The sequence below is a fragment of the Dasypus novemcinctus genome, chromosome 21, assembly GCF_030445035.2.
Source record: "Dasypus novemcinctus isolate mDasNov1 chromosome 21, mDasNov1.1.hap2, whole genome shotgun sequence".
NCBI classification, from domain to species: Eukaryota; Metazoa; Chordata; class Mammalia; order Cingulata; family Dasypodidae; genus Dasypus; species Dasypus novemcinctus.
The window spans coordinates 86,889,290-86,915,524 of NC_080693.1; the positions used below are offsets into that span (position 1 = coordinate 86,889,290).

Sequence of the window (26,235 nt, forward strand, 5' to 3'; positions counted from 1 at the left end):
CAGGGGCCTGCGCCCCAAGCACTTACCTGGCCACCCTCGTCAAACGGGCCCACGTGGGAGAACCACGCTCGCGAGCAGAACCACGTAGGCATGATCACAGTGGGGCCGTTCGAGGTGAAAACCTGGAAGCAATCAAGTCAGCACTTACAAAGGAGAACCAACTGCTCAGCACGTGAGCCCAGGGTTTACTTCCCTCACAGCACATTTAGAGTGACAAACATGCACGAGCCCCTGGACCACGAGGGGGGCGTGCCCAGGGCTGCAGGTGAGAGGAGCGGGCGTGCCCAGGTAACAGGTGAGCACAGGGGCTGTGCTAGCAGCAACCCGGAGGCCAAAGCAGGACGTGGATTTTCTTTACCAGTTTTCTGTTTTCCAGTTCACTGATTTCCACTTGATTATTTTCTTTCTTCTTACTTTGAGTTTCATTTATTTATTTTCTAGTTTGTTAAGGTGGAAACTGATTGGAGACTTCTTTTTCTAATGTAGGTATGTCTTTCCTTATCTACTATTGGTTTCTAAATTAATACCATTATGGATAGAAAACATACTTTATGTGACTCGAATCTCTTTGAATTTATTGAGATTTGTTTTATGACCCAGAATATGACCAAACTTGGTAAATGTTCTGGGTGTTTTCTTTTCCCCGAGGTACTGGGGGCCACTGGTTGAACCCAGGCCCTCATACAGGTGTGGGAAGCCAGCGCTCAACCGCTAGCGGCTCCCGGAGTTGGCTTTGCTGCTGTTGTTTCCTTGTTTATTTTTATCTTCTTCAGACACTGGGGACCAAACCTGGGACCTCCCATGGGGGACGCAGCCGCTCAGCTCTTGAGCCACCTCCGCTCCCCTCCGGGCGCCTCTGAAGGAACGGGCCCCGGCGGAGGCTTCCCGAGGCCGGCTGCGTGCGGCTGGAGGTGCCGTGGAGCTCGCACGGCTCTGGGGCCTCCCCCTCCCTGTTCTCCCGACTCTTTGGACAGGGCACCTGAAACCTGCCGACACCATGGGCTAAGTCTCCTTCTCCTTGTGGGTCTATCAATTGTTTCATGTCTCTCAAAGCTGCTACTAGATACACAACTGACTGAGATGTTTACGTCCTCCTGATGAAGTGTCCTTTATCATTATGAAATTACCTTTTTAAATCCCTGGTAATGGTCTTTGCTCTGAAATACAGTTTGATATTATTACAACTACTGCAACTTTTTAAAAAAATTAACATTAGGAAATATATTTTTCCATCCTTTTACTTTTTACTAGTTATTCTATATGTGAAATGCATTTCTTAAAGACAGAATATGCTTGGGTCTTGTTTTTTTATCCACTCTCACAATCTCAGCCTTTTAACTGGAACATTTACACAACTTACATATAATGTGATTACTGGTATAGTTAGATTAAATCTACCACCTTGCTCTTAGCTTTCCATTTGTCCAGTCTGTTCTGTTTCCTTGTTCTTCATTTTCTACCTCCTTTGATGAAGATGTTTTATAACATCTGAGTCCTTTTATAATTCTATTTCCTATTTCCAGAATTCTAGGCTGTCGGTTTCTTCTCTCAGTGCTTTGGGGATGGGAGCCACACTGTTCCCGCTCGGTCCTAATGACACGCCTGGTGTCGCCTCGTCCTGTTCCCTGTACGTGATGTGTCTTATTTTCTCTCTGATTGCTCTTAAAATTTTCTCTTTATCACAGGTTTTAGCAATTTGCACAAGATGTGCCTTGCTGTAGTTTTCTTCATTTTTGTGAAGGATGGTCTTTGGGCTTCCTAGATCTACAGATTAATAATTTTCATCACAATTGGAAAACGTCTTGCCATCATTTCTTCAAATTTTTCTCTGCACCCTTTCTCTCCTTCTTGAGATTCCAATTACACGTGTATTAGGTCGCTTCACGTTGTCCCACAGCTCACTGATGATCCATTCTCTTTTTTTTTTTACTCCTTTTATTCTCTCTCTGCTTTGTTTTGGGTCATTTATACTGTTATGTCTCCAGGTTCAAAATTTTTCTTTTGCAATGGCTACTCCATGATCAGTCCCTTCAGTGTTCATTGCATCTAGTTCTTTTCTACAAGTTTGATTTGAATATTTTTAAATATCTCCCAAGTCTCTACTTGTTATTTATATCTTCCAAGTATCCACTTAAAACATTAAATTTTCCTCTATCATTCTGAATGTATGAAATAGAGTTAATAAAAATTTAAAACTGATTCATTTTTATCCCTGTTGTATTTGTCCTACTTCTTTGCATGCCTCTTTTTTGTTGCTGGGTGCTGATGTATTTTGCATTCCTACAAACATCCTTGAGCTTCGGAGTCCAGTGCAGTGACTCAGAAACCACCTGGCCCTGTTGGGTCCTCTGGGCATCTGTCCAGTGGGGCCAGAGCAGCACCCAGACTTGAGCTGATCACGCTCACACCAAGGCACGGCCCTGCTCAGGGCACTAGCCCTTCCCCCATGAACTACGGCACTTTCCAGTATGGCCAAGCTCCAAGCACTGTGTCTCCTTGTCCTTCGGGCGCTTCCTCTCCAGCCTTCGCCAGCTCTGGTCAGCCCTCTCCCAACATGCACCGGAACCCCCTGCAGGGCTCGGGCCCACGAGCTCTCGCCGACCGCGCGCTCCTGGCTCTGCCTCCCTGACGTGGGGTGTGTGTCGCGCTGCACATGTGCGCTGCGGCTCATCGCATTTGCTTCCTGCCTCTCGGCAGTCTCTCTCCTCTTTGGCCTGGTCCAGTGTCCTAAACCATCCACCTATTTGCTTTGCCGGTCGTTTCTGGACCTGACTTCTACACGCCCAGAGCTGCGCTCCCCTCACCCCCATGCCCCCTCTCTGAAGTCAGAGCCTCGCCCCTGCTCCTTTCCTCCTTGGGCGCATTGGAGCCCCCAGCCAGCGCTGCAGCACCCAGAGCCCCCGCCCTTGCGCACCCATGCCTGCTCGTGGCTCTGGGTCTCAGCCCGAGGTCGGTCTCAGAGGGCTTGGGCGGTTCATTGCGCAGGGCCTGGAGGGCGGGCAGGGGCGGGCAGGGGCGGGCAGGGGCGGCTGGAAGCAAGGCCAGGCAGAGGCTCCCAGAGCCGACTGCCCGAGGTGACGCTGGAGGACCCACAGGGAGCCTGGCGGGATGCAAACAGGCCTTCTCGTGGCCAAGACCCCCGTGCCATGCGTGGGGGCTCGGAGGCCCACCAGGGCTGCTCCAGCCCAGGCCCCTGCCCTCGCGCCTACCCAGGAGCCGCCCTGGCTTCCATGACGCCTTCGGCAAACTGGTCTGAAACTGAGCACGGCCTCCTGAAGGTGCCCTTGGAGGCGGCAGGGAGGGCTTTCGGCCATCGCCGTCCTTCTGAGCAATTCAGAACGAGGGCAGGCCAGCCCTTCTGGCCCCAAGGGCACTGGTGCAGGGAAGGGCGCTGGTGCAGACGCTGGCATGGCAGTGGCCCCGTGTGCCACGGCAAGACCACGGAGACCTGAGGTGCCTTGGAGGCTGGAGCAGAGGCTGTGGCTGCAGGAGTCGTAGGAGAGGCCCTGTGAGGAGCGTCGCCCGTGTCCTGTGCCACCCGTGGACGGTGGGTGTCCACATGCACTGACCACGTGCTGGCTCCACGCGAAGACCCGTGTGATTAGGACCTTGACAGACCCGTGGGCTCCAGGTGCCCTCCAGCGAGGAGGTGGTGCTCGCGCTTCCCTCGCCCAGCGCTGCTGCTTCAAGTGGGACGAGAGGCTGGTCCCGAGGGCAGAGGGCAGGACCCAGGGCCTGTACGACGACCACGGGGAGGGGGACCCTCGGCAGCAGGGCCTGTGTGGGCTTTTGTCAGGAGCAAGCCAGGCTGCATGAAGCTGCCCCGAGCACGGCCTGGCGCGCGCGCCTGCCCGCCCGCATGCCGGAGCGTGAGCCGAGGGCCATCGCCGCAGCCCGGCTCAGGTACGTGGCCAAGGGCAGGCTGCACGGGCTCACAAGTGCCGGGAGCCCCGTCCAAAAAAACCGGAACTGTGCGGTCGAGGGCACCCCTGCCTGACCCTGAGAAAACCACGCAAGGAGCTGCCTGGCCACACGACGACACGACAACAACACGTCAGCGTGGGAAAGCGCAGGCAACTGCGCGCTGTTTGCGTGCCTGGGAAGACCTGACGGCCTCACGCGAGGCCATGCGGCAGAACCGGTGCTGTTAGGAGGAGGAATTTTACACCCCAAGCCCCGAGACACCCAGGAGGAAGCAGGGGATGCAGGAGGAACTGGGCGGGGGTGATGGCAGCCCGGCCCCCGAGGTGGGCCCAGGGCTGCCCCCAGCCCACTGGGGGCCCCGACTCCCCGTCCCCAACAGGCTCTGCCCGCAGCTCCACCGCCTGCTCTCGGGGTCCCGCGTCTGCACCCGGCCCCCCAGCACCCAGCAGCCCTGGGCAGGCTGGCATGGGGCGTCCAGGCTGCGTCCCGGGAGCCTGGGGGAGGCTGGGCCCTCAGGGGCCGGGTGGGGCGGGGCAGGGCTCGCGTCTCCCTCCACCCCAGCACCCCAGCAGCGGCGCGGGGGCCCGTGGCTCCTGCACAACCCCTGGGGTGAATCGACCCAGGACGGACCTGCACCCAGAGCGAGGAAGGCGCCAGCAGCGGCCAAGGGCCGTGCCCGCCCCAGGCCCATCCCGGGCACCTGCCTCAGCACTGGGCCGACGGAGGAGGCGGCCCCACAGCGGCGCCCGGTGACCTCGCGCTCCCGGAGCCAACACCTCGGCCCCCCAGAGACAACGGCCTGCTGAGCACGGGGCTCCTCTCACCGCCCTCTCGGCTCACCGGGGCCTGTGCGCTCCTCCCACAGACCCCGCTGACCTGGTGGCGAGGCTGGGGAGGCTGCAGCAGACTCGCCGAGGGCCTCGGGAAGAGACGCCAGCGGGCGGAGTCCACTCCTGAGGAGACGAGATGAGACACGGGTGGAGTCCGCTCCTGAGGAGACGAGACGCTGGTGGAGTCCGCTCCTGAGGAGACCTGCCTGGACGGGCATCCGACTCCCTGAGGGCAGCGCATGTCTGTGCTCTCCAGGGCTCGGGACGTGCCCTCTGCTCTCGGTTGTCCCGGCTGGGGTGAGCTGCCCGCACCCGCCTGCACGCCGAGCTCCCCTCGTGCACGCTCACCCTTCCCGGGACATGGGTGCGCTGCTCGGGGCCTCCGTGGAGGACCTCCGTCCTCGGGAGCTGGGTGACGCCCCCTGAGATCAGCAGAGTGAGAGACTGGCGAGCAGCTGGTGCCCTCCTCCGTTTCCGCGGCTGTAAGACGAGTCCACAGGTTCTGAAGGGCCAGGCTGGCCTGCCCACCGCACGCGCGAGGCCTGCGCAGGCTCCACTCCACACAGCCTGGGCAGGAGGCAATCCAGATGCCCACAGTGCCGGAGAAGCAAACCGCGGCTCCAGAGCTGCTGAACGAACAAACCACGAGGCGGCTGCCAGCCCAGAGGCCCACGGTGCGCCCCGTAAAGGAGGGCGGCCTCAGGGGCCCGGAGCGGCTGGAATCCACGGTGTCTCACATCGGGCGGCTGGCGCTGACTGCACAGGGTCAGCGTGAGGCCTGTGGAATCCCTGCTACCACCAGAAGCGATTTCAAAATGAAGACTAAAGTGACAGGGCGCAGTTCTACGAAACGGAGGAGAGGCGAGGCAGCTTTCCCCGCGTGGCGTCTCCTGGCTGCGTCAGTGCTGTTGACGCGTGGCGCTGTGGGTGGCTCGGTGCGCTGGTGAAAGCCACGCGAAGGCCTGCCAAGGCCCCCTGACGCCACCGCCTTCCAGCAAATACAAAAAGCATTCCCAAAAAGTATGCTCTGTAGTTTCCCACTCCCAATCATCAGAAAAAAAAGGATTTCAAACTGTTATTTGGAAACTATTACAAAGCAAAAAAATGGAGTTTCCTGTTTTCGTCTCTTACTTGCCCAAAATCCAGAGGCCTCTTCTGCCACCATCCTCTGCAGTGGGCAGCTGCTCGGCTGACAGGCTCTAAGCGCAGGGCCCTCTGTGGCCAGTGCAGCTACCGTGCCTAAATTACACGCCAGATTGTGGAGACTTAATACAAAAAAGGAATATCTCACTGGTATTTTTCATACTGATTACATGGTGAAATGATAGTATTTTGTATATACTGTGTTAAATAAAGTATGTTACTAAATGTAAATTCATCTGCTTTGTTTACTTTTTAATTTGGTATTACATTTTTTAAGTTACCTTTTGGCTTGCATTTATGGCTCATGTTAACTTTCCGTTGCCTGTGTACCTGTCTGCGAAACAACTTAATCCATTCTTTAGTGATATGAACTCATGAATCGGGAGTAAAGGGACACACGAAAGTCGCAAAGGTGGACTCAGGACGCCGCTATATCCGCAAGACACGGGGCGAGCAGAGCCTTCCCCCAAACAGCACAGCCATTTCTTCCCGCGAGCATCAGGCCTGCGGGTGAGAGCTGGACGCCTCCTGGGCACGGCGTCCGGCCGCAGCAGCCACGCGGGACAGGAACGGACGCCCGCGCCTCCCTTGGCTCCACTGAGCAGGGGCCGCGCTGCCTGAGCTGACCAGCCAGGCCCGGAAGAGCTGCCGGATGGTGGGAAGCTCTGAAGACTGCCTGATGCCAGATGACGTGGCATCTCTGAAGCAGCAGAACACCTGTGCCCGCAAAGAGGACAAGCAGGAAAACAAAGAGCAAAATGGGAGATGGAAACCAATCACTTCGATAACTACATCAAGTAGTTATCCGAGTGGTCCAAATGGTCCTATTAAAACAGACAGACTGTCGCTCTGGATATGAAAGCAACTATTAGTGAACATATGAAATGCACTTAGAATATAGAGATACTGATAGGGTAGAGTATAAAGGTAAAAAACAAATAGCACACAAACACTAATCAAAACAAAGCTGGAGGGAGCAGACGGAGCTCAGTGGTTGAGCATCTGCCTCCCACATGAGGTTCTGGGTTCAAGCCCCAGTACCTCCTTAAAAAAAAAAACTAGAATGGCAACGTCAGTATGAGACTAATTAAGACTTCAGAATAAGGAATATTAACAAAACTTCAAGATCATAAAAGGGTCAACTCATTGAGAGGTCATAAAAAATAATATGTATACACCTAATAGGAGTCCCAAAATACACAAAGCAAACACTGACAAAACTAAAATGAGAAAAAGAGGTCTGTGATTACAGCTGGAGATTGCAACAGTTGTCTTTCATTAAATAATAGCACAAGGAGAAAAAACAAAGATGTTGAAGATTTAAACATTGCTAACCATGCTGGTGTAACTGACAAGTGTAGAACAAAATGGCAAAGTACACATTCTTGTCAAGAGTGCATGGGTGCTGGGCAAAAAAAAAGTCAATGAATTTTAAAAAGATTAACTAAAATAGATATTAATAACAGAAAAAGACCCAGAAAATCCTCAAATATTTGGAAATTAAAACAACATACATCTAAATTTTCCTTGGGCTAAAGAGAAAAATAACAAGAAAATCAGAAAATATTAACTGAATGAAAATGAAAAACAACACAAAACAAAAAAACTCAACATATCAAAATTGTGGGAGTGTGGGAGGAAGGGCGCCTGGCTTGCCACAGTAGCAAACGGTGCGGCAAGAAGTGATACCGCCTCTGCCCACTGGGCCTAGATAAGGTGACCATGCCTGACTAGGCCTTTGCTGCTAACAGCTGGCCGGCGCTGCCCTCCCCCTTTCTATCTCCCGCCTAGCCCAACATCCGGCCAGCTCTCACTCCCCCTTTCCCCTCCCCTATTCCAAACCTCTCAGCCAGCCCTCTGCCTAGCAACCGCTTACAATCACCTATCAGGAAGCAGTACCCGCCCACACCTATCAAATCCCTCCACGCAGTCCCTAACCCTATAAAGCTGTGTCCCCTTCCGCAATAAACTGGACTTGCGTACCCGACCTGGTCTCCACGGCATTCTTTCTCCCCTTGCCGCGCGTCCTCCACGCCTGAGAGCCCCTCTGAGGCTGTCTGCCGCAGCCTCAGACACCTTTGCGGCCAGCTGACCCCTCCAAACCCCCCCCGTCAGCGTCGGGGTGCAAGCCGCCCCAGCCGCATGGGAGTCAGTTGAAATAGTATTTTCAGAAAACTTTACAGTTTGAAATGTTTATATTAGAAAAGAAGGTCTCAAATCAATGATCCAAGATTCCACCTTGAGAAGACAGAAAAAGAAAAGCAAAGTAACTCAAAGTAAGTGGAAGAAAAGACACATTACAGATAAGAGCAGAAATCAATGAAATAGAAAGTGTACAATCAGAGAAAATTAATATGACCAAAATCTGGATCTTTGAAAAAAAATCAATAATATTAACAAATCTCTAGCTTGCATGATCAAAATAAAAAAATAAAGGGGAAATCACTACAGAACTTACAGCACAGCAAGGGGATATTATAAACAAGTTCATGCCAATAAATTCAATGACTAGATAAAATGGACATATTCCCTGAAAGATGTCAGTTATAAAACAATTCAAAAAGACATTAATAATTGAAAACTGTCACTGGTGTATTCTATCAAACATAAATGTTATACACACTAATATTATTACACAAACTCCTTCATAAAATTAAAGAGGGGAAACATCTCACCTCATTTTAAGAGGTCAACATAAACTAGACACCAAAAACCAGACAAAAATATTACAACTACAGACCAATAGCCCTTTTGAATATAGATGCACAATCCTTAACAGATTATTAGCAAATCAAATTCAGCAAAATGTAAAAACAAAATACCTTAACAAAGTAATGCTTACTGTAGGAATTTATGTTTGGTTTAATAGCTGGAAATCTATGTAATTCACCATATTATCATAATAAGAAAAAATTATATTATTTTGACAGAGACATGAAAAGCATAAGAACGAAAACTTCAACACCCAGACAAGGCACAACCTGTCAATGTACTAGAAATGGAAAGGAATTTATGCAGCCTGAACAGGGACCTCTGAAAATGCACGTTGAACCTTACAAGGACTGGACTGAAAGTTCTGACTCTAGGTCAGGAACCTGGCAAGAACGTCTGTGCTCACAACTTCTCCAGGGCATTACCAGTGCCAGGAGTACTACCCAACATAGTAAGACACGAAAAACAATGAAAGGCATTCAGATTGAAAAGTGAGAATTAAAACAGTTTTTATTCACATGACACAATCATATAAGTAAACAATCCTAAGGGATATCCAAAAGTAGCTACCAGCACTAATAAAGTTTAGCATCATCACAGATATAACATCAATTTGTAAAAATAATTGTATTCTTCTATACTATTAATGAAAAATTGAAATAAACTTTTAAAAATACCATTTACAATAAATATGAAATATTTAAGGATAAACCTAATAAAATATATGGTATGACATATACTGAGAAGAAATCATGGTGAGAGTACGTAAACATGTAAATATAGTTGTTGAGATGACAGCAGTCTAGTAATTGATCTACAGAGTCAATGCAATGTCACCCGAAACCCAACATTTTTTAAAGAAATTGATAAGCTTATTCTAAGTTTGTAGGGAATTGGGGGAGGAAGTAGTAAAAATATTTCTGGGAAAGAAAAACATTGGAGGACTGACACTACATAATCAAGATTTACTTTGAAGCCACAGTACTCAAGAGATTATGGTACCAAGGTGAGAGCAGACATCAAGATCAATGCAACAGAATCAGAGACTCCAGAAGTTGACCCACACACACATCCAGCTGATTTTCAACAAAGTGCTATGGCAATCCAAAGAGGAGATCATACTCTACACAAACGGCGCTGGAACAACTGGTATCAATACGGAAAAACCACCTTACATCACACCATGAAAAAAAGTTACCTCAAAATGGATCATAGACCTGGACAAAAGAACTATATCTACAAAACTTCTAGAAGAAAATATATAAGAAAATGTTTGTAACTTGGAAACAGGCAAACATTTTCTAATACCAAGCATAAAAACCACAAATTTAAAAGTAAATACTGGTAAGTTGGACTTCACCAAAATTTAACTGTCAACTTTTCAAAAGACATCAAATAAGAAAATGAAAGGACAGGCTAAAAGACTAAGAGAAAATATTCATGATCTATATGTCAGACACATGTATCTTCAAACACTGTTATCTGGAATAAAGAACTCTTGCAGCTCAATACTAGGAAGACAAAAAAAATTAAAAATGGATAAAGCATTTAACCAGATACTTCACAGAAGATGAAGACTGAAGAACTAATAAGCATATTAAACACTGAAGACATTCAAATTTATATACCAGTAAAATTCCACTACTGTACCCTACAGAATGGGTAAAATTTAAAAGTGGTAACACCATGTCCTGTTGTCAATGTGGGGCAACTAGAATTCCCATTGTGTAGGTTGTCTTTCCACTTTCTTAATAAATACCCTTTGATGTATAAAAGCTAATCTTGATGAAATCCCTTCTGCAACTCTAAAAGGCTCAGTTCCTTTCTTCATTCTCTTTCATTTCTGCCCCTCAGACTGGTTATTTGAATTGATCTATCTTCAACTTCTCCAATTTTTTCTCCTGTCTGCTCAAATCTGCTGTTGAACCCTACTAGTGAATTTTTCATTTCAGTCACTGTACCTTTCAGTTTCAGAATTTGTTTGGCTCCTTGTATATGATTTCTATCTCTTTAATGATATACTCATTTAGAAATATATATAATAAACTTTATTTTGAAAGAGTTTTTAGATTACAGAAATGTTACATCGAAAGTTTGAGGGATTCTCATGTACCCCCTTTCTCTCCCACATCATCCCCTATTTTTTAAAAATGTAGCAGTACAATTTTTTATGATGTGTCTATAAATGCCATTCATTAAAAAAAAACTGTTCACTTTGGTAAGGACTATCCCATCTACTGTAATAATCTAAAAAATAAAACCATCATTGTGGCATTTATCAGAGCTTCACACATCTAACCAGTACCAAAGGAGGCCACTACCATTGTTATAACTTCTTTAAGGCCAGAAACTTAAGCAAGAATCAGAATTAAGAGAAACTTCAGAATGTTCACAATAGCATGCATTTTTGGTTGAACTTTCAAAGATTCCACATATAACAAAACCACAACTTTGAATCAAATGAATATTAAAAATATTTAAGCCTTGTGACAAACTTACTCTACAAAAGCAAGGGAAACAGTGAAGAGTAGCAGTATATTTCTAGGCGAGAAAGCAATCACTTATTTCCCTTATCATGAAACAAAAGTCAATCAGTCAACATTTTAATAACACTGACCAAGTTATTTACTATTCAAGAATTTGCTTTTCAAGTTTTGTCTTTAAAATGTAGCCATACACATATTTGGATTAAATTAAATTTATATATCATAAACATTTTGCTCAGAATTCTAATCTAACGTATAAACCTTTATTTATTAAAGCATAGTCCAAACCCAATACAATAATGCTACCATTCAGATTTACATGCTTCATCTGAAAAACTTATCTTACAAACAGGAGTTTTGCTCTGTTTCTCCAGAATAAATGTCTCTATGTCTAAAACTTTAAATGGCAATAAAAAAAGACATATTTAAATAATTACACTGTGCATTTTCCTTCAGTGGGCTTTGGTAAGAACAGAGCCATGTGGTGCTGCAGTGCCATCTTCCTTCTCAGCTACAGTCTCTGCAGTCCCAAAAGCAGACACAGTAATCATTGTTTATTTGTTGAGGCTGTCTTCTGTTCTAAGCAGTAGCTGCACACACAGCAACAATCTCATCACTTTCAAAGTCATAGTCAGGAATTTACTTTGGTGAGAAATCTATTACTTCTGCTGCTGATTCACTCTTTTTTTCTTCTCTCATCTTCTCTCCCCCCCCCCCCCCAATTTGGCTATCTTGTCCATTCGCTGTGTGATCTTCTGTGTCTGTTTCTTTTTGTCTTTTCTTCTAATTTTCTTCTCTAGGCTTCACCGGGATTCGATCCCAGGAACCTCCAATGCGGGAGAGAGGTTCCCTGTCGTTTGTGGCGCCTCAGTTCCTGGTTTCTGTCACGTCTTGCCTTGACTCTGCCCTGCGTCTTCCTGTTGTGTTATCATCTTGCCGTGTTGCTGCCCGTGCTGGCCAGGCCTGCCTTCACCAGGAGGCCGCAGGGATCCACATCTGCTTCCCGATCACTTTTATCCTCTGCGCCACTTTCTGCTGCTCCTGGAGTGTTCTAGTCCAAGAAGGGTCTTCTTTCCATATTTCACACTTCTTTGGATAGACGTGAAGGATTACTTGAAAACTTGAAATTGCTCCATCCATTCTGTCCTTTGGCTCTCTGTTGTCATATTGTTCTACTGTCTGTCTTCTTATCCTTTAGTTTACCCTTCCTGATAATCTTCATTTCTAAACTCTTCTCCAAATCTCTCATCTTTTCTTTTTCCTTTCAGGCTGCAGCATCCCTTTTAGTATCTCTTGCAAGTCTGGTCTTTTGGTAATAGAATCAGGTTTTGTTTGCCTGTGAAGACTTTGAACTCACCCTCATTTTTGAAGGACAGCTTTGATGGATACAGAATTCTTGGCTGGCAGTTTTTCTCTTTCAGTACCTTAAATATATCGTACCACTTTCTTCTCTCCTCCATGGTTCTGATGACAAATTGTTCTTCAAGCTTTCCAAGTGTCTTCTTGATATCCTTGATTTCTTTAGTCATATTTCCTTTAAATTCTTTGAAGTGATTTAAGAAAGTTGTGTGATTATCACAGATTAACTGCATTAAATCCTTTATCTCTTCAGGATATTTGGATTGTTCTTCTGGCTGGGCCATCTCTTCCTGTTTCCTAGTATGACCTGCAATTTTTTTGCTGATGTCCAGGCATCTGAATATGTTAGTGTGTTTACTGTGATGGCTAATTTCTCTTGTCTTTTGTTTGCTTTTTTCCCACAGCTCTTCTTTGATATTTGGTTCACTTTATTCTCTGTCTTTAAAATTACCTAACATGTTTTCAAAATTGGGCCAGGGACTCACTAGTGGGATGCAGATTTTCTCCTGGGGATTGGATAAAGAGTGCAGTTTTTGTCCTTGCAATTTCCAGACAGGCCAGCAGATGGCGCTAGTCAAGGTACTTTCCACGGAGGTGTCTGTCTCGGCTTTCCTGTCTTCCTGTTTAATCTCCAGAGATTCAGAGCAGGCTCTGCTGGCCAAATTCACTGAAGAAAAGCACCCCGACCTCCCCTCTTTTCCCCTGAAACAGCTGACAGGGAGGAAGACGTCTCTTCCGCTCTCAGTCGGCTGCAGTGGGCCAGGGGTTTACCCAGCCGAACACCTTGGGGTGGGGCGGGAGCCCTTCCCTGGCAGGTTGGCAGCTCACGTTTGTTGCTTTGGCTTCATCGTCTCTCTGTCCCTCGCCCTCCTGGGGGCTGCGTAGACTGTCCTGGTCTGCTGACCCCTAAAGCAGGTCCCTCGGACAGCCTTTGGCTCTTTCCCCATTGTTTCTGTGAGAGCACTCAGCTCTGCCTGTTAGTCCATCACCATCTTCCCACAATCTTCCCTCATTTTTTAATATATCTTTTTCCTGATTTCCTTTTATTCTTTGGCCATATTTTTCTTTAGTTCTTTGAGTATATTTAAGACAGTTTTATTTTTGTTTTTTAATTCTTTGCCCCGGGCCAGGCCGCTCTGTAGGCAACTGCTCGTGGCGCATACCTGGGGCCGGGTGTGGGACGGCGCCGCTCCCCCAAGAAGAGGGGCCCCTTTGGGGCCCGCATGCCTTGAGCCCTCCACTGGGAGGCAGGTTGTGCGCTCTGTGTGGACGCCTGCAGGTGCTCCTGGGCCCCTGGGCTGGCCGAGGCTGTGGTGGCGGGCCCAGAGGCAGGGCCTGAGCCGTCCTGTGGGCTCACGCCTCGTGGGCGCACCCCGTGCCAGGAAGTGTCCTGACGCCTCATGTCAACCCTGAGGTAGATGACAGCATCAGCACGTCACACCTGCGGCTGCCACGCCGGGATGCGCGGGTGGGCTGGCAGTGCAGGCAGGGGAGGGGTGCAGGCAGGAGCTCCCCAAATCCAGTTGCTCCCTGAAGGTTTCTGAGTATTGGTGGGAAACCTCAGCACTGTAGTGGTTTGGGGTCCCCCGCAGTAGAGGGGGCGGCGCGCGTCCTGCCCAGGTGGCCTGGACCGGCTCCGGGCAGCCCACCCTGTCCCGACACCCCGAGGAGACAGTCCTCCTGCCCAGAGCCCGGACCGGCCTTGACGACGCACGTCCACGAGCACAGCCGCGGCTCCCGAGGCCGGCACTAACTCCGGTCCGGAGCAGAGGTCCAGACGGGCTCCTGAAGGGTAACGTGGTGGGGACGGGATGCTGGATGCCTCTCACTGTCACAGCCAGGAGCCGTGAAGGGGGAGAAAGGGGCGCAGGCAGGGCTGCAGGGCGGGGAGCAGGCCCTGGCGCACGCACGGCGCGCACCCCGCGCCACTCTACCCGGTCTGGCCCCCAGTGTCTGAGGGGCGTTCCAGGAGCCGCCCCGGGCGGGCGAGCCCACAGCCTGCCCCAGCGGAACCACCGCCCAAAGGTGAGGGGCAAGTGGTTGGGATTTCCAGCACACGGGAAGTTGCGTAGTTGGTTTTCGAGGAGGTTTCTTTGAAACCCTGTCCTCACCTCCCTACCCACCTGGTGGCATTTCTGTGAGCTCTGCTTCCACCCTCTGAATATGCAGCTTTGGGCCCTATGTGCTCTTTAAAGGAAAGGTGCAAATGGGTGAAGAAAAGAACTGAAAAATGGTTCAAAGTGGTATTTACAGTAAACAAAGCAGATGCAGCCGAGTTCTATCCCTGGAGCCTCCTAAAAGCCAAATGACAACCAGAGCAGAGCGGCCGGGCCCCTTCTCCAGGCACATCCGACTCCAGAGCACACAGGACGTTCACTTTCCACCTGCCTTTCTGGGCTATTTCCTGGCTGGAGACATTCGTGGAAGGTGGACGCCTGGTGCCCTGAGGTGGCCGGGCATGGGCCGCTGGGTGGCGAGACTACCCCATCAGCAAGCAGCTCTGCCGCCACGTTTTCCCCTTTGGCTGGGTTAGTCTAAACACTTAATTATGAACCGTGAACCTGCTCTCAAATATACCAGCAGATTTTCAACCAACCAGGAAGCAAACCTCTGCGTGACCGAGCTGGATGCAGGACCGAGCCGAGGGCCCCGGGCCTGACAAGTCCCGGGCAGTGCCGCGAGGACTGCTGCTTGGGGGGGGGGGGGGGGGCGCGCAGAAGGCCCTCGAGCCGTGGCCGCGACAGTGGCGCTGCTTCTTTGCATCCTGGGACACCAGAAACGAGGCCGAGGAGGAACTGGCCGGGCGCCAGGCGGGTGGCAAGAGCGAACGAAGTGCGAGAGCCGGCGTGAGTGGCCGGGCGCGGCACCTCCTGCGAGCTGGCGCGGTACGAGGTAACGGCCCAGCATGGGCACTTCACCAAATGGAAGTCCTACGGATTCGCCTTGGTCGTTGGGAAGTGTCCCCTTCACTCCCGAAACCCTCCTGACTGGTTCTCGGGCCCATGACCAGGACGCACCGCCATCGCAGCACAGCCTGGAGGGCCGCTCCGCCTGCGCTTGGCCCTGGACGCTCACTGTGCTGCGACTGAAGGCAGACACGCCGAGCAGGGCTGCCCGCTGGACCGGAGGCTGCGGGCCGGCGTCACACTGCGGCCCTGGCTGCCCGCCCACGCCCACCCACCGCCACACAGCGGGTGGAGCCGCCTACTGCCTGGCACCTCTGCAGGGCACACGCCCCAGGTCCCAGAAGCACCCTCATCAGGTTTCTCCGAATGTGGACGCTACACACATGAAGGCGCCCGCGGTCCAGGGCTGGGCCCGGACCCTGACGCGTGGCTGCTCACCGCCCCCAGGCGCAGGCCCTGCAGGGAGGGCCAGGAAGGGCAGCCAGGGGGCCACGAGGCGCGAGCGCCCCAAAGCCCGGCCCTTGCGGGGATAGTGGGTGCTTGAACCCAACGGCCTCACCAGCTGTGTCTCCAGATGCTTTCAGTTCCTCAGCCATTTTAAAAAGGCAAAAATAGGGATTATGGACTTAAAATGGATTGTTTTAATTTAGAAAAGAAAAGCCCTTTTCTCTTTAAGGAAAAAAATGAAATATTTAATGAAAATTATAGACCTCATAGTTAAATTTTACCAGGAAATGAAAATGACTCTTCTTAAAAAAAAAGGTCTGCATGACTCATTTCCAGATTCCTGTGGTTTGTTATCCTTATTTCAAAGTTCTACTTCGTCAGAGGACTATCGTTTAGACAGATAACAAATTTTCCAATATAATGATATTTTACTACCCACATAGCAACATGAATAAACTCTGATGTGAAATAGAGAACCTATGGCTTCTGGACTTATACAAACCAGACATTAATGAAAGGTTCCTTTCTCAACAATAGGTTTCAGGGAAAGTTGCTAAATAACCACTTTTCTACATGTTAAAAGTGGTCATTTTGCATGAATCTGTACTAGTGATAAGCTTTATAATACTCCTTTTAAAATGAGAAAACAGTATAAATAGTACAGGTTAATGTCTCAAGATACGTAACAATTCAAATTTCAGTGAAGGCTAATTTATTAGAATTAGGTAAACACTACGCTATGAAGGAAAAACTTTTAAGGGAATGAAAAACTCTTAAGAAAACTTTAAATATATAAAATGTTAATCTTTTTATACAAGCTAGGTGAGTTCTAACAGTCTTGCTGTAGATGCCACTTAGAGTGAAAACCGATTAGCATTTTTAAAACAGCAAATTATGACTAAGGCACAGGACTGGCTCCAAGCTTGGCCCGTCCACTGGCGAAGGGGAGGGCGGGCCGGAGGCAGGGGACGCACGGCTTCGCTTCAGCACGCGGAGACCCCTCCCACCTGTGCCCGAGCTGGCCGAGACACCTCCACGCGGCCTTGAGAAGCCCCTTCCGCTGCGCCCAGCCCAGGCCGGCCTCCAGGCCGAGAGCGCAGGGAGCCCGTGCAGCGAGCGGCGGGCGCAGCCAGAGGCCCTGCGCGCTGCGCCGGCAGGGCGGGCGAGGGGCTGCCGCCGCACTCCTGAGCCCTGTGTGCAGCTGAGGGGCGAGCCCAGGCAGATTCTTCCGATTCCAGCACCCTGCGAGGGGCCAGCGGCGGTCGGGGCGGGGGCGGACACTTCGGAAGCCCGCAGCCGCTTCCTGCCCCCGCAGGCGCTTCCTGCCCCCGCAGGCGCTTCCTGCCCCCGCAGCCGCTTCCTGCCCCCGCAGGCGCTTCCTGCCCCCGCAGCCGCTTCCTGCCCCCGCAGGCGCTTCCTGCCCCCGCAGCCGCTTCCTGTCCCCGCAGCCGCTTCCTGCCCCCGCAGCCGCTTCCTGCCCCCGCAGGCGTCTCCTGCCCCCGCAGCCGCTTCCTGTCCCCGCAGGCGCTTCCTGCCCCCGCAGCGGCTTCCTGCTCCGCAGGCGCTTCCTGCCATGCGCACGCTTCCTGCCCCCGCAGGCGCTTGCTGTTCCCGCAGGCGCTTCCTGTCCCGCATGCGCTTCCTGCCCCCGCATGCGCTTCCTGCCCCCGCAGCCGCTTCCTGCCCCCGCAGCCGCTTCCTGCCCCCGCAGCCGCTTCCTGTCCCCGCAGGCGCTTCCTGCCCCCGCAGGCGCTTCCTGCCCCCGCAGCCGCTTCCTGTCCCCGCAGCCGCTTCCTGCCCCCGCAGCCGCTTCCTGCCCCCGCAGCCGCTTCCTGCCCCGCAGGCGCTTCCTGCCCCCGCAGCCGCTTCCTGCCCCCGCAGCCGCTTCCTGTCCCCGCAGGCGCTTCCTGCCCCCGCAGGCGCTTCCTGCCCCCGCAGCCGCTTCCTGCCCCCGCAGCCGCTTCCTGCCCCCGCAGGCGCTTCCTGCCCCCGCAGCCGCTTCCTGCCCCCGCAGGCGCTTCCTGCCCCCGCAGCCGCTTCCTGCCCCCGCAGGCGCTTCCTGCCCCCGCAGCCGCTTCCTGTCCCGCATGCGCTTCCTGCTCCCGCAGCCGCTTCCTGCCCCCGCAGCCGCTTCCTGCCCCCGCAGGCGTCTCCTGCCCCCGCAGCCGCTTCCTGTTCCCGCAGGCGCTTCCTGCCCCCGCAGCGGCTTCCTGCTCCGCAGGCGCTTCCTGCCCCCACAGCCGCTTCCTGTTCCCGCAGCCGCTTCCTGTCCCCGCAGCCGCTTCCTGCCATGCGCACGCTTCCTGCTCCGCAGGTGCTTCCTGCCCCCGCAGGCGCTTCCTGCCCCCGCAGGCGTTTCCTGCCCTGCATGCGCTTCCTGTTCTCGCAGGCGCTTCCTGCCCCCGCAGCCGCTTCCTGTCCCCTCAGCCGCTTCCTGTTCCCGCAGCCGCTTCCTGCCCCCGCAGCCGCTTCCTGCTCCCGCAGGCGCTTCCTGCCCCCGCAGCCGCTTCCTGTCCCGCATGCGCTTCCTGTTCCCGCAGCCGCTTCCTGCCCCCGCAGCCGCTTCCTGCCCCCGCAGGCGTCTCCTGCCCCCGCAGCCGCTTCCTGTTCCCGCAGGCGCTTCCTGCCCCCGCAGCGGCTTCCTGCTCCGCAGGCGCTTCCTGCCCCCACAGCCGCTTCCTGTTCCCGCAGCCGCTTCCTGTCCCCGCAGCCGCTTCCTGCCATGCGCACGCTTCCTGCTCCGCAGGTGCTTCCTGTCCCCGCAGGCGCTTCCTGCCCCCGCAGGCGTTTCCTGCCCTGCATGCGCTTCCTGTTCTCGCAGGCGCTTCCTGCCCCCGCAGCCGCTTCCTGTCCCCTCAGCCGCTTCCTGTTCCCGCAGCCGCTTCCTGCCCCCGCAGCCGCTTCCTGCTCCCGCAGGCACTTCCTGCCCTGCACGCGCTTCCTGTTCCCACAGGCGCTTCCTGTTCCTGCAGGCGCTTCCTGTCCCCGCAGGCGTCTCCTGCCCGCAGGCTACCCTCGCCTCCTGCTTATCTTGAGCCTGAGCCTGACCTCCCTCGGAGGCCAGCCCACTCTACCTCCCTCCGAAGCCTCTCCCCAAAACCCTGGCCAGGCGCCCTCTCTCCCACGGACGCAGAGGGACTGTGCAGCGCCCACCACCGAGCTGGGGCCTCTGGCCTCCGAGAACCCCAGACACGCCGTGTGCGCAGCCAGCGGGCGCCACGCAGGAGAAGACTGCTGTCCTGCTGGGGCTGAGGCCATGGGAGCCCGGGCTGCCCGACGCTGACAGGCGTGGCTGCGCAGAGCTGCCCTCAATCCCTGAGAGCTGCCAACATCTGGGCTGACGTGGTCACGGCACACGGAGGGACGGCCGCCACAGCCAGCGCCAAGCCCAGGGCAGGGCCACCATGGTGGCGAGGGCCAGGCTCTGCGCCCGCCTAAGCCCCATCCGCGGCCTCCCCGCACCTGGGCTCGGGGCCGCGCAGCCCGAGGGCCCACCCCACTGCCCTCGGGGCACCAGGCCACGGTGGACCCTCTGTCCACACTGAGCAGTCAGGACAGGGAGGAGGCTCCGTGGTCAGGAGCCCGTGCTAACGTGAGCCAAGAGCATGTGCCCTGTACAGGTGTGGATGGCCAGGCTGCACAGCACTGCCCCGGCCCGCAGCGGCGTGTCCTGAGGGCCCTGGCTCTCCGTGTGGCCTGGCCCTCGGCAGTGTGGCCCCCTGCGGCATGGCCCCCAGTGGCCTGGCCCGGTGCCGTGGCCCAGACCTGCAGCAGAGCTGAGGCCGTGGGGGCTACCACTCAGGCAGGCCCCAGGCCCCGGGTCCCCCGTGCCCTTCCCTTCCAGCCTGATGGGACCCTCGGCGTGGTGAGGAGGAAACGCTCGGCTCAGCAGGTGACCTGGAGGGCGTCGGGGCAGGTGGTAGGTTTGGGGTGGGGGCGCCAGGACACAGCGTGGCCTCCGGCCTTTGGGAACAGGAGTGGCAGTTCTGATGCGGAGGCCGTGCACAGAGGGTCCAGGGCCTGCGGGGCGGCTGCAGGCCAGGGGCCGGCGCGGTGGTCAGGAGGGGAGGGCACCAGGAGCAGCGCGCTAACTCGGGCACTTCCACTGCCCGGGACGCAGCTGCCAGCCCATCTGCCGACACGTGCGCAGGCGCCACGGCGGGAACAGGAGAAAGGCAAGACATGCCGAGTCAGGGAGCAGGGAGCCAGCTGGTGTTCAGCAACCGGTTTTGTTAGAACTGAAGATTTAGGGTAGCAGCCAACAAAGAAAGAGGGAAAGAGGCAAAGGGCCAGCTCAGGAAAGGTGGTCCCGGGGAGGGAGCACTGGGCAGCTGCCAACGAGCCCTGGGGCCTCAGGGGACAAGGGCGAGCAACGCCAAGGCTGCTTGCGCAGGGAAGCCTCGGAAGCAGAGTCCGGAAGGCAGTGAAGCATCTGGGCTTGATTCAGAGGGATCTGGGGGGTGGGGGCGGGGGAGCTCAGCCAGGAGACCGGTCTTTCTGCTGTGCTGCATCATTCCTTCTCTACACAGCTCTATATTTCACATTCCCAATTTTAAAAACCTGTGCTTTTTAAAAATAAATTGTACCTACCAGCAAGATGGTGGTGGAATGAGGAGCTCCTAGAGTCAGCTCCTGCTACAGGGCAGTTGGTAATCACCCAGAGCTCTCTGGAGCTGCTGAAGCACCTGTGTGGGGACTCCAGGCAACCAGAAGAGCATCCTGCCACATCCCTGAAGGAAAGGAAGGAGGAGACTGCCCGTCTGTAGAGAAGACTCGTAAGTAGAGGCTCCACGCCCTGGAGGCCGGTGCCATCCTCCACTGGAGGCTCAAGCCGCCTTGGGAGCTGCTCTGCAGCTGGAATTGAAAGCTCTACTTGCCCAAAAGAGGGGAGAAAGAGACAGTTGGGCACCAATTTTGGCTACTGATGAGTGAATTCAGCAGGCTAAAGTAAAATCCCGAGAACTGCTAAAGTTTGAGCCTGTCCAAGTCAAAAAAGGCTGGTAGCTGCCATCTTACCTTTGTGCCTCGCATGAGGAGAAGTGGGGCAGACTGAAAATCCCAGTGCTGGTGGGGACCAGCTTCTTTCCATCCAGATCATACTGCAGCTCCAGCCTAGGCCCCAGTGCTACCTCCAGTAGGGAGGAAGCTGCGGGGACCTGTGTCAGCCAGGAAATTACCGGCCAAGCCACAGAGGCCAGTGATTATCCCATTCTGGTGGCATGAGCTACCCCAGGAGCTGTTCTGTGACAGGAACTGGAAGCTCCATTTCCCAGAAACAGGGGAGGAGGAGACGGTTGGCTGCCAATTTTGGTTACTGACTGGCAGACTCAGCTGGCTAAGATATAATCCAGGAAACAGCTGAGGCGTGAATCTGCCCAAGTTGGAAAGAGGCTGGTGGCTGCCATTTTGACTGCTCCCCGCCTGAGGGGAAGCCAAGACCAAAAATCACAGTGATGGTAGGAACCAGCTTCTTTCACGCAGATCAGCCTGCAGCCCTAGCCCAGGCTTCGGCCCCGCCTCTGGCAGGGAAGAGGCTGAGGAGCCCTGCGCCAGCCTATCCAGGTAACTTACAGGTACCTTTGGCTGGCGCAGACTGAAAATCAGAAGTCTACCAGGACAGCTGCGGTCATCTTGGACCCACATTGCGTAGACTGCTGCCCACACCTGCAGCTCCATCCCCACCCCAGGCAGGGGAGAAAGGGTGTGAGGCTTCATCAGTCTCTCTGGGCAGCTACAGTCTAGGCCTGCACTTGGATTACTCCACACAGCTGTGACTCTGTCCCTACCCCTGGCAAAGGAGAAAGTTGGGATAGGCTTCATCTGTCCCTGGGACAACGAGGGCAGCTTGAGCCTCCACAGTTTACAGCACCAGCTGCATGGTTGGCTCCTACTGCACAACCAGCAAGGGAGAAAGGGCAGGAAGCCCTAAACTAAATAGAAAAACTGCACCCAGAATAAATACTCTAGAAGCCAGATGCCAAGACACCAACAAAAAATTACAATCCACACGAAGAAACAGGAAGATATGGCCCAGTTAAAGGAACAAGGTAAGACTCCAGATGACATAAAGGAGTTGAGACAACTCATCATAGAAGTTCAAACAAACCTCCTTAATAAATTCAATGAGATGGCTAAAGAGATTAAGGATATTAAGGCAACACTGGATGAGCACAAAGAAGAATTTGAAAGCATATATAGAAAAATAGCAGATCTTATGGGAATGAAAGTTGCAATAAATGAAATTTTAAAAACATTGGAATCATATAATAGCAGATTTGAGGAGGCAGAAAAAAGGATTGATGAGCTTTAAGAAATGGCCTCTGAAAGTGAACATACAAAAGAACAGATGAAGAAAGGAATGGAAAAAATTGAACAAGGTCTCAGGGAACAAATGACAGTAAAAGGTGTTTCAACATACATGTCATGGGTATCCCAGAAAGAGAAGAGAAGGGAAAAGGGGCAGAAGGAATATTTGAAGAAATAATGGTAGAAAATTTCCCAACCCTATTGAAGGACATAGATATCTGTGTCCAAGAAGCACAGCGTACTCCCACCCGAAAAACTCCAAATAGACTAATTCTGAGACACATACTCATCAGAATCTCAACTGCCAACAACAGAGAATTCTGAGAGCAGCAAGAGAAAAGCAATGCATAACATATTAGGGATACCCAATAAAATTAAGTGCCATGGAGGCAAGAAGACAGTGGTCTGATATTATTTAAGATACTACAAGAAAAAAACTTCCAGCCAAGAACTTATATCCAGCAAGATTATCTTTCAAAAATGAGGGTGAAATTAGGATATTCAAAGATAAACAGAAACTGAGAGAATTTCTAAGCAAGAAACCAGATTTTCAGGAAATTCTAAAGGGTGTGCTACAGCCTGAAAAGGAAAGACAGGAGAGAGAAGCCTGGAAGAGAGTCTAGAAATGATGATGATATCAATAAAAGTAACTAAAAGTGTCAAAAGAGTGTTGAAAATAAAATGACAGGTAAAACTCAAATAGGAATAAACTTAACCTACAATGTAAAGCACTTGTATTCAGAAAACAGCAACTCAGTGTTAAAAGAAATTTTAAAAAGGCCTAAATAACTGGAAACATTCCATGCTCAAGGATTAGAAGACTAAATATTATTAAGATGTCAATTCTACTCAAATTGATACATATGTTTAATGCAATCCCAATAAAAATTCCACCAGCATTAAAGAAAAAAATTGAAAACACAATTATCAAATTTATTTGGAAGGGTAAGGGGTCCTGAATAGCCAGAAACATCATAAAAAGGAAAAGCGAACCCTTATCTCCAGACTTTAAATCATATTACCTAGCTATAGTGGTAAAAACAGCATGGTATTGGCCTAAAGACAGACACAATAGACCAACCAAATTTATGGTTCAGAAACAGACCCTCAAAGGTATGGTCAAGTGATTTTTGACTAGCCTGTCAAACACACAGCTCAGACAGAACAATCCATTCAACAAATGGTGCTGAAGGAATTGGACATCCATAGCCGAAAGAAGGAAAGAGGACCCCTGTCTCACACCTTATACAAAAATTAACACAAAATGGATCAAAAACCTAAAAATAAAAGTAATTTCTAGAAGAAATTACAGGAAAATATCTTCAAAATCTGGTGGTAGGTGGTGGATTCTTAAAGGAGATAAGAGAAGGATTCAGTGAACTACTGATGTTTAATGTATGTAGAAGTTTTAATTAGCTTCACTGTAAAAGTGTGGAAATGTATAGAGTGGATGGTAACACAAAGTGAGAACAGCTAGTTAATAAATGGGGATATCACTGAAAATGGTAGTCTAGGTATGTACATGCCAACTGACAGAATGCTAGAGAATAATTTAGGAACTGAATAGCACACTAAACCAAGACTGGACGAGAATTGTGGTTGATGGCACAGATGCAAGACTGTCCTTTGTGAGTTAGAACAAATGCATATCACTACTGCAGGGTGTTGGGAATGTGGAGAGGCATGGGAAAAAAACAGCTGGAGTGACCTATGGACTGTGGTTAGTAGTAATAATATAATACTCTTGCATCTATGTGAAAGATGTACTGTGTGATAGTATGGAAAATGTGAGCCAAATGTACATTATGGACATGGTAACAATCAGATGATATTATCTTATATGTAGCAAATGTTCCACCACATGGTGGTGTGTTGATGGAGGGGTGTTGTTTGGGAAGTCTGCACATGTGCATGATTGTTTTATAAGTTTATGACTTCTGAAAAAAAAAATTTTTTGAAAATAATAATAGGGTGGGTTGGGGGAAAAACACACCAAATGTAAGGTAAGGACTAAGATTAGTAGTTACGATTTTGACAATATTCTTTCATAATTTGTAACAAACGTCTCATGACAGTGCACGGTGTTGGTGGAGCGTTGATGTATGGGACCCCTGTATGATGTTATGCATGTTTGCTATGTAAGTTCACAACTTTTACTGTACACTTAATTGTTTATGTATCTTCATATATAAATGATATAAAGATAATAACCATAGGGTTGGTTGGGGGAAAAATACTTTGGTTAGTAGTAATATTTTGACAATGCTCTTTAATCATTAGTTAAAAAAAGGTGTAGCAACAATGCAAGTTATTGGTGGTAGAGTGAGTTACAAGTGTCCTGTATGATGTTATATGTTTGTTTTGTAAGTTCACAACTAATATTATACACTTCTTGTTTATGTATGTTTATGTCTGAATGATATATTTCAATAAATTAATTTAAAAATAAATAAATAAATTGTACCTGGAGCGTCGAAATGCAGAAGTGATGGAAGGGGAGGGCCAGCTCCCGCCTGCCTCTGGGGTAACAGAGCAGCCTCCGCGCGTGGCCCGAGCGCATCACCTGCATCATCAGGCCTCTGGTCTGAGCCAAAGGCCCGCCTCCTCAACAGCTGGAGCCCGATGCGCAGACGAGAGCGGGCGGGAGGGGCGCTCGGAGCAGGGAACAGCCGAGGGCAGAGCGGGAGACCAAGGGCAGCAGGTGCAGGGTGAAGCTGAGCGGACAGAGAAGCATGGTGCAAGAGCTGTGCAGCGCGGCCAGCAAGCCCCAAGGCTCTGCCAGGTGGGCACCCCCATGTCCGACCTGGAAATGGGGTGCTGGCTTGCAAGGAGGCAACAGTAGGAGACTTTAACATTCACTCTCAGTAAAGGAGAGAACACCCAGTGAGAAGATCCATAAGGAAGGACAGGACATGAATGACACAAGTGACCAACTAGACCCGACAGGCATAAATGAACACTGCACTGGACAAAAACAAAATACGTATTTTTCTCAAGTGCACTTGGATCATTCTCTAGGATAAATTACATGTTGTGTCACAAAACAAGTCTCAATAATATTGAAATCATACCATGTATATTCTACAAACACAACAGATTGAAGCTAGAAATAAATAACAGAAAGAGAAAGGGGAAATTCACAAATACATGGAAATTAAACAATATAGTCTAAAACAACCAATGGAACAAACAGGAAATGGAATAATTAGAAAATATCTTGAGATGAATGAAAATGAACGTATTACATGCTAAAACTTTTGGGATAGAGCAAAGGCAGTGCTGAGAGGGAAATTTATCCCTCTAGAGGCTAACATTAACATTGAAGAAAGACTTCAAATCAGAGAGCTAACCTCAAAACTGGAAGAACGTGAAGAAGACTAAACCAATAGCAAGCAGCAAGAAGGAAATAACAAAGAGCAGAGCTAAATGAAAAAGAAAATAAGAAAACAATAGAACATCAACAAAACCGTAAGTTTATTCTTTGCAAAGATCAACAAAATAGACAAATATTTAGCTAGACTGACAAAGAAGAAAAGAGGGAGGATACAAATAAAATCAGAAATAAAAGGGAGATTTACCACCGTCCTTACTGAAATATAAAACGACCAGAGGTGGATTATCATGAACAGAGGTGTCTTAGTTTGCCAAAGGCTGCTGAAGCAAACTATCAGAAATGGTTTGGTTTTATAATGGGAATTTTATTTAGGGTAAAATCTTAAAATTCTGAAGCCATGACATGTCCACATCAAGGTATCAGCAGAGATGCTTTCTCACCAACGTGAGCTACTGGCGATACTGTGCCAAAGGGAGGTCATCACTTGCTGTTGCGCTCCCTGCCTTCCCTTACAGAAACTCCCGTCTCCAGAGGCTCCCTGTGGACAAGCAGTCTCAAGGCTTCTCTCTCTCAGGCCTCCTCCTCCTCCTTGGCTGCTCTGCTTTCCTCCCAAGTTTATATGTGGGTTATAGGCCTTTGACTAATCTCTTCAGCCTTGAGCTGTTCTGTAGACCCATCCTCTTAGGGGTACTGTGCTTAAATTCTGGCTGCTAGTGATCCTTGAGTCCTCTCTCAAATGGCAGAATCAAAAACGGAAGCTTCTTTTCACACTTTGTCTTGATTTACTT

General features: G+C 50.8%; 1 protein-coding gene across 7 annotated transcripts in view; it reads right to left on the reverse strand.

Moving 5' to 3' along the window:
* B3GNTL1 (UDP-GlcNAc:betaGal beta-1,3-N-acetylglucosaminyltransferase like 1) overlaps window positions 1-26,235 on the reverse strand; it is a 205,919-nt gene that overhangs the window by 27,462 nt on the left and 152,222 nt on the right. For all 7 annotated transcript variants that reach the window (XR_009182581.2, XR_009182583.2, XR_009182584.2 and 4 more), the window contains one exon: window positions 27-122. Coding sequence is in view for 2 of the 7 variants with exons in the window: in XM_058284973.2 (XP_058140956.1) it covers window positions 27-122 (96 nt within the window). In the remaining 5 variants the exon portion in view is untranslated. The remainder of the gene's footprint in view (window positions 1-26; window positions 123-26,235) is intronic.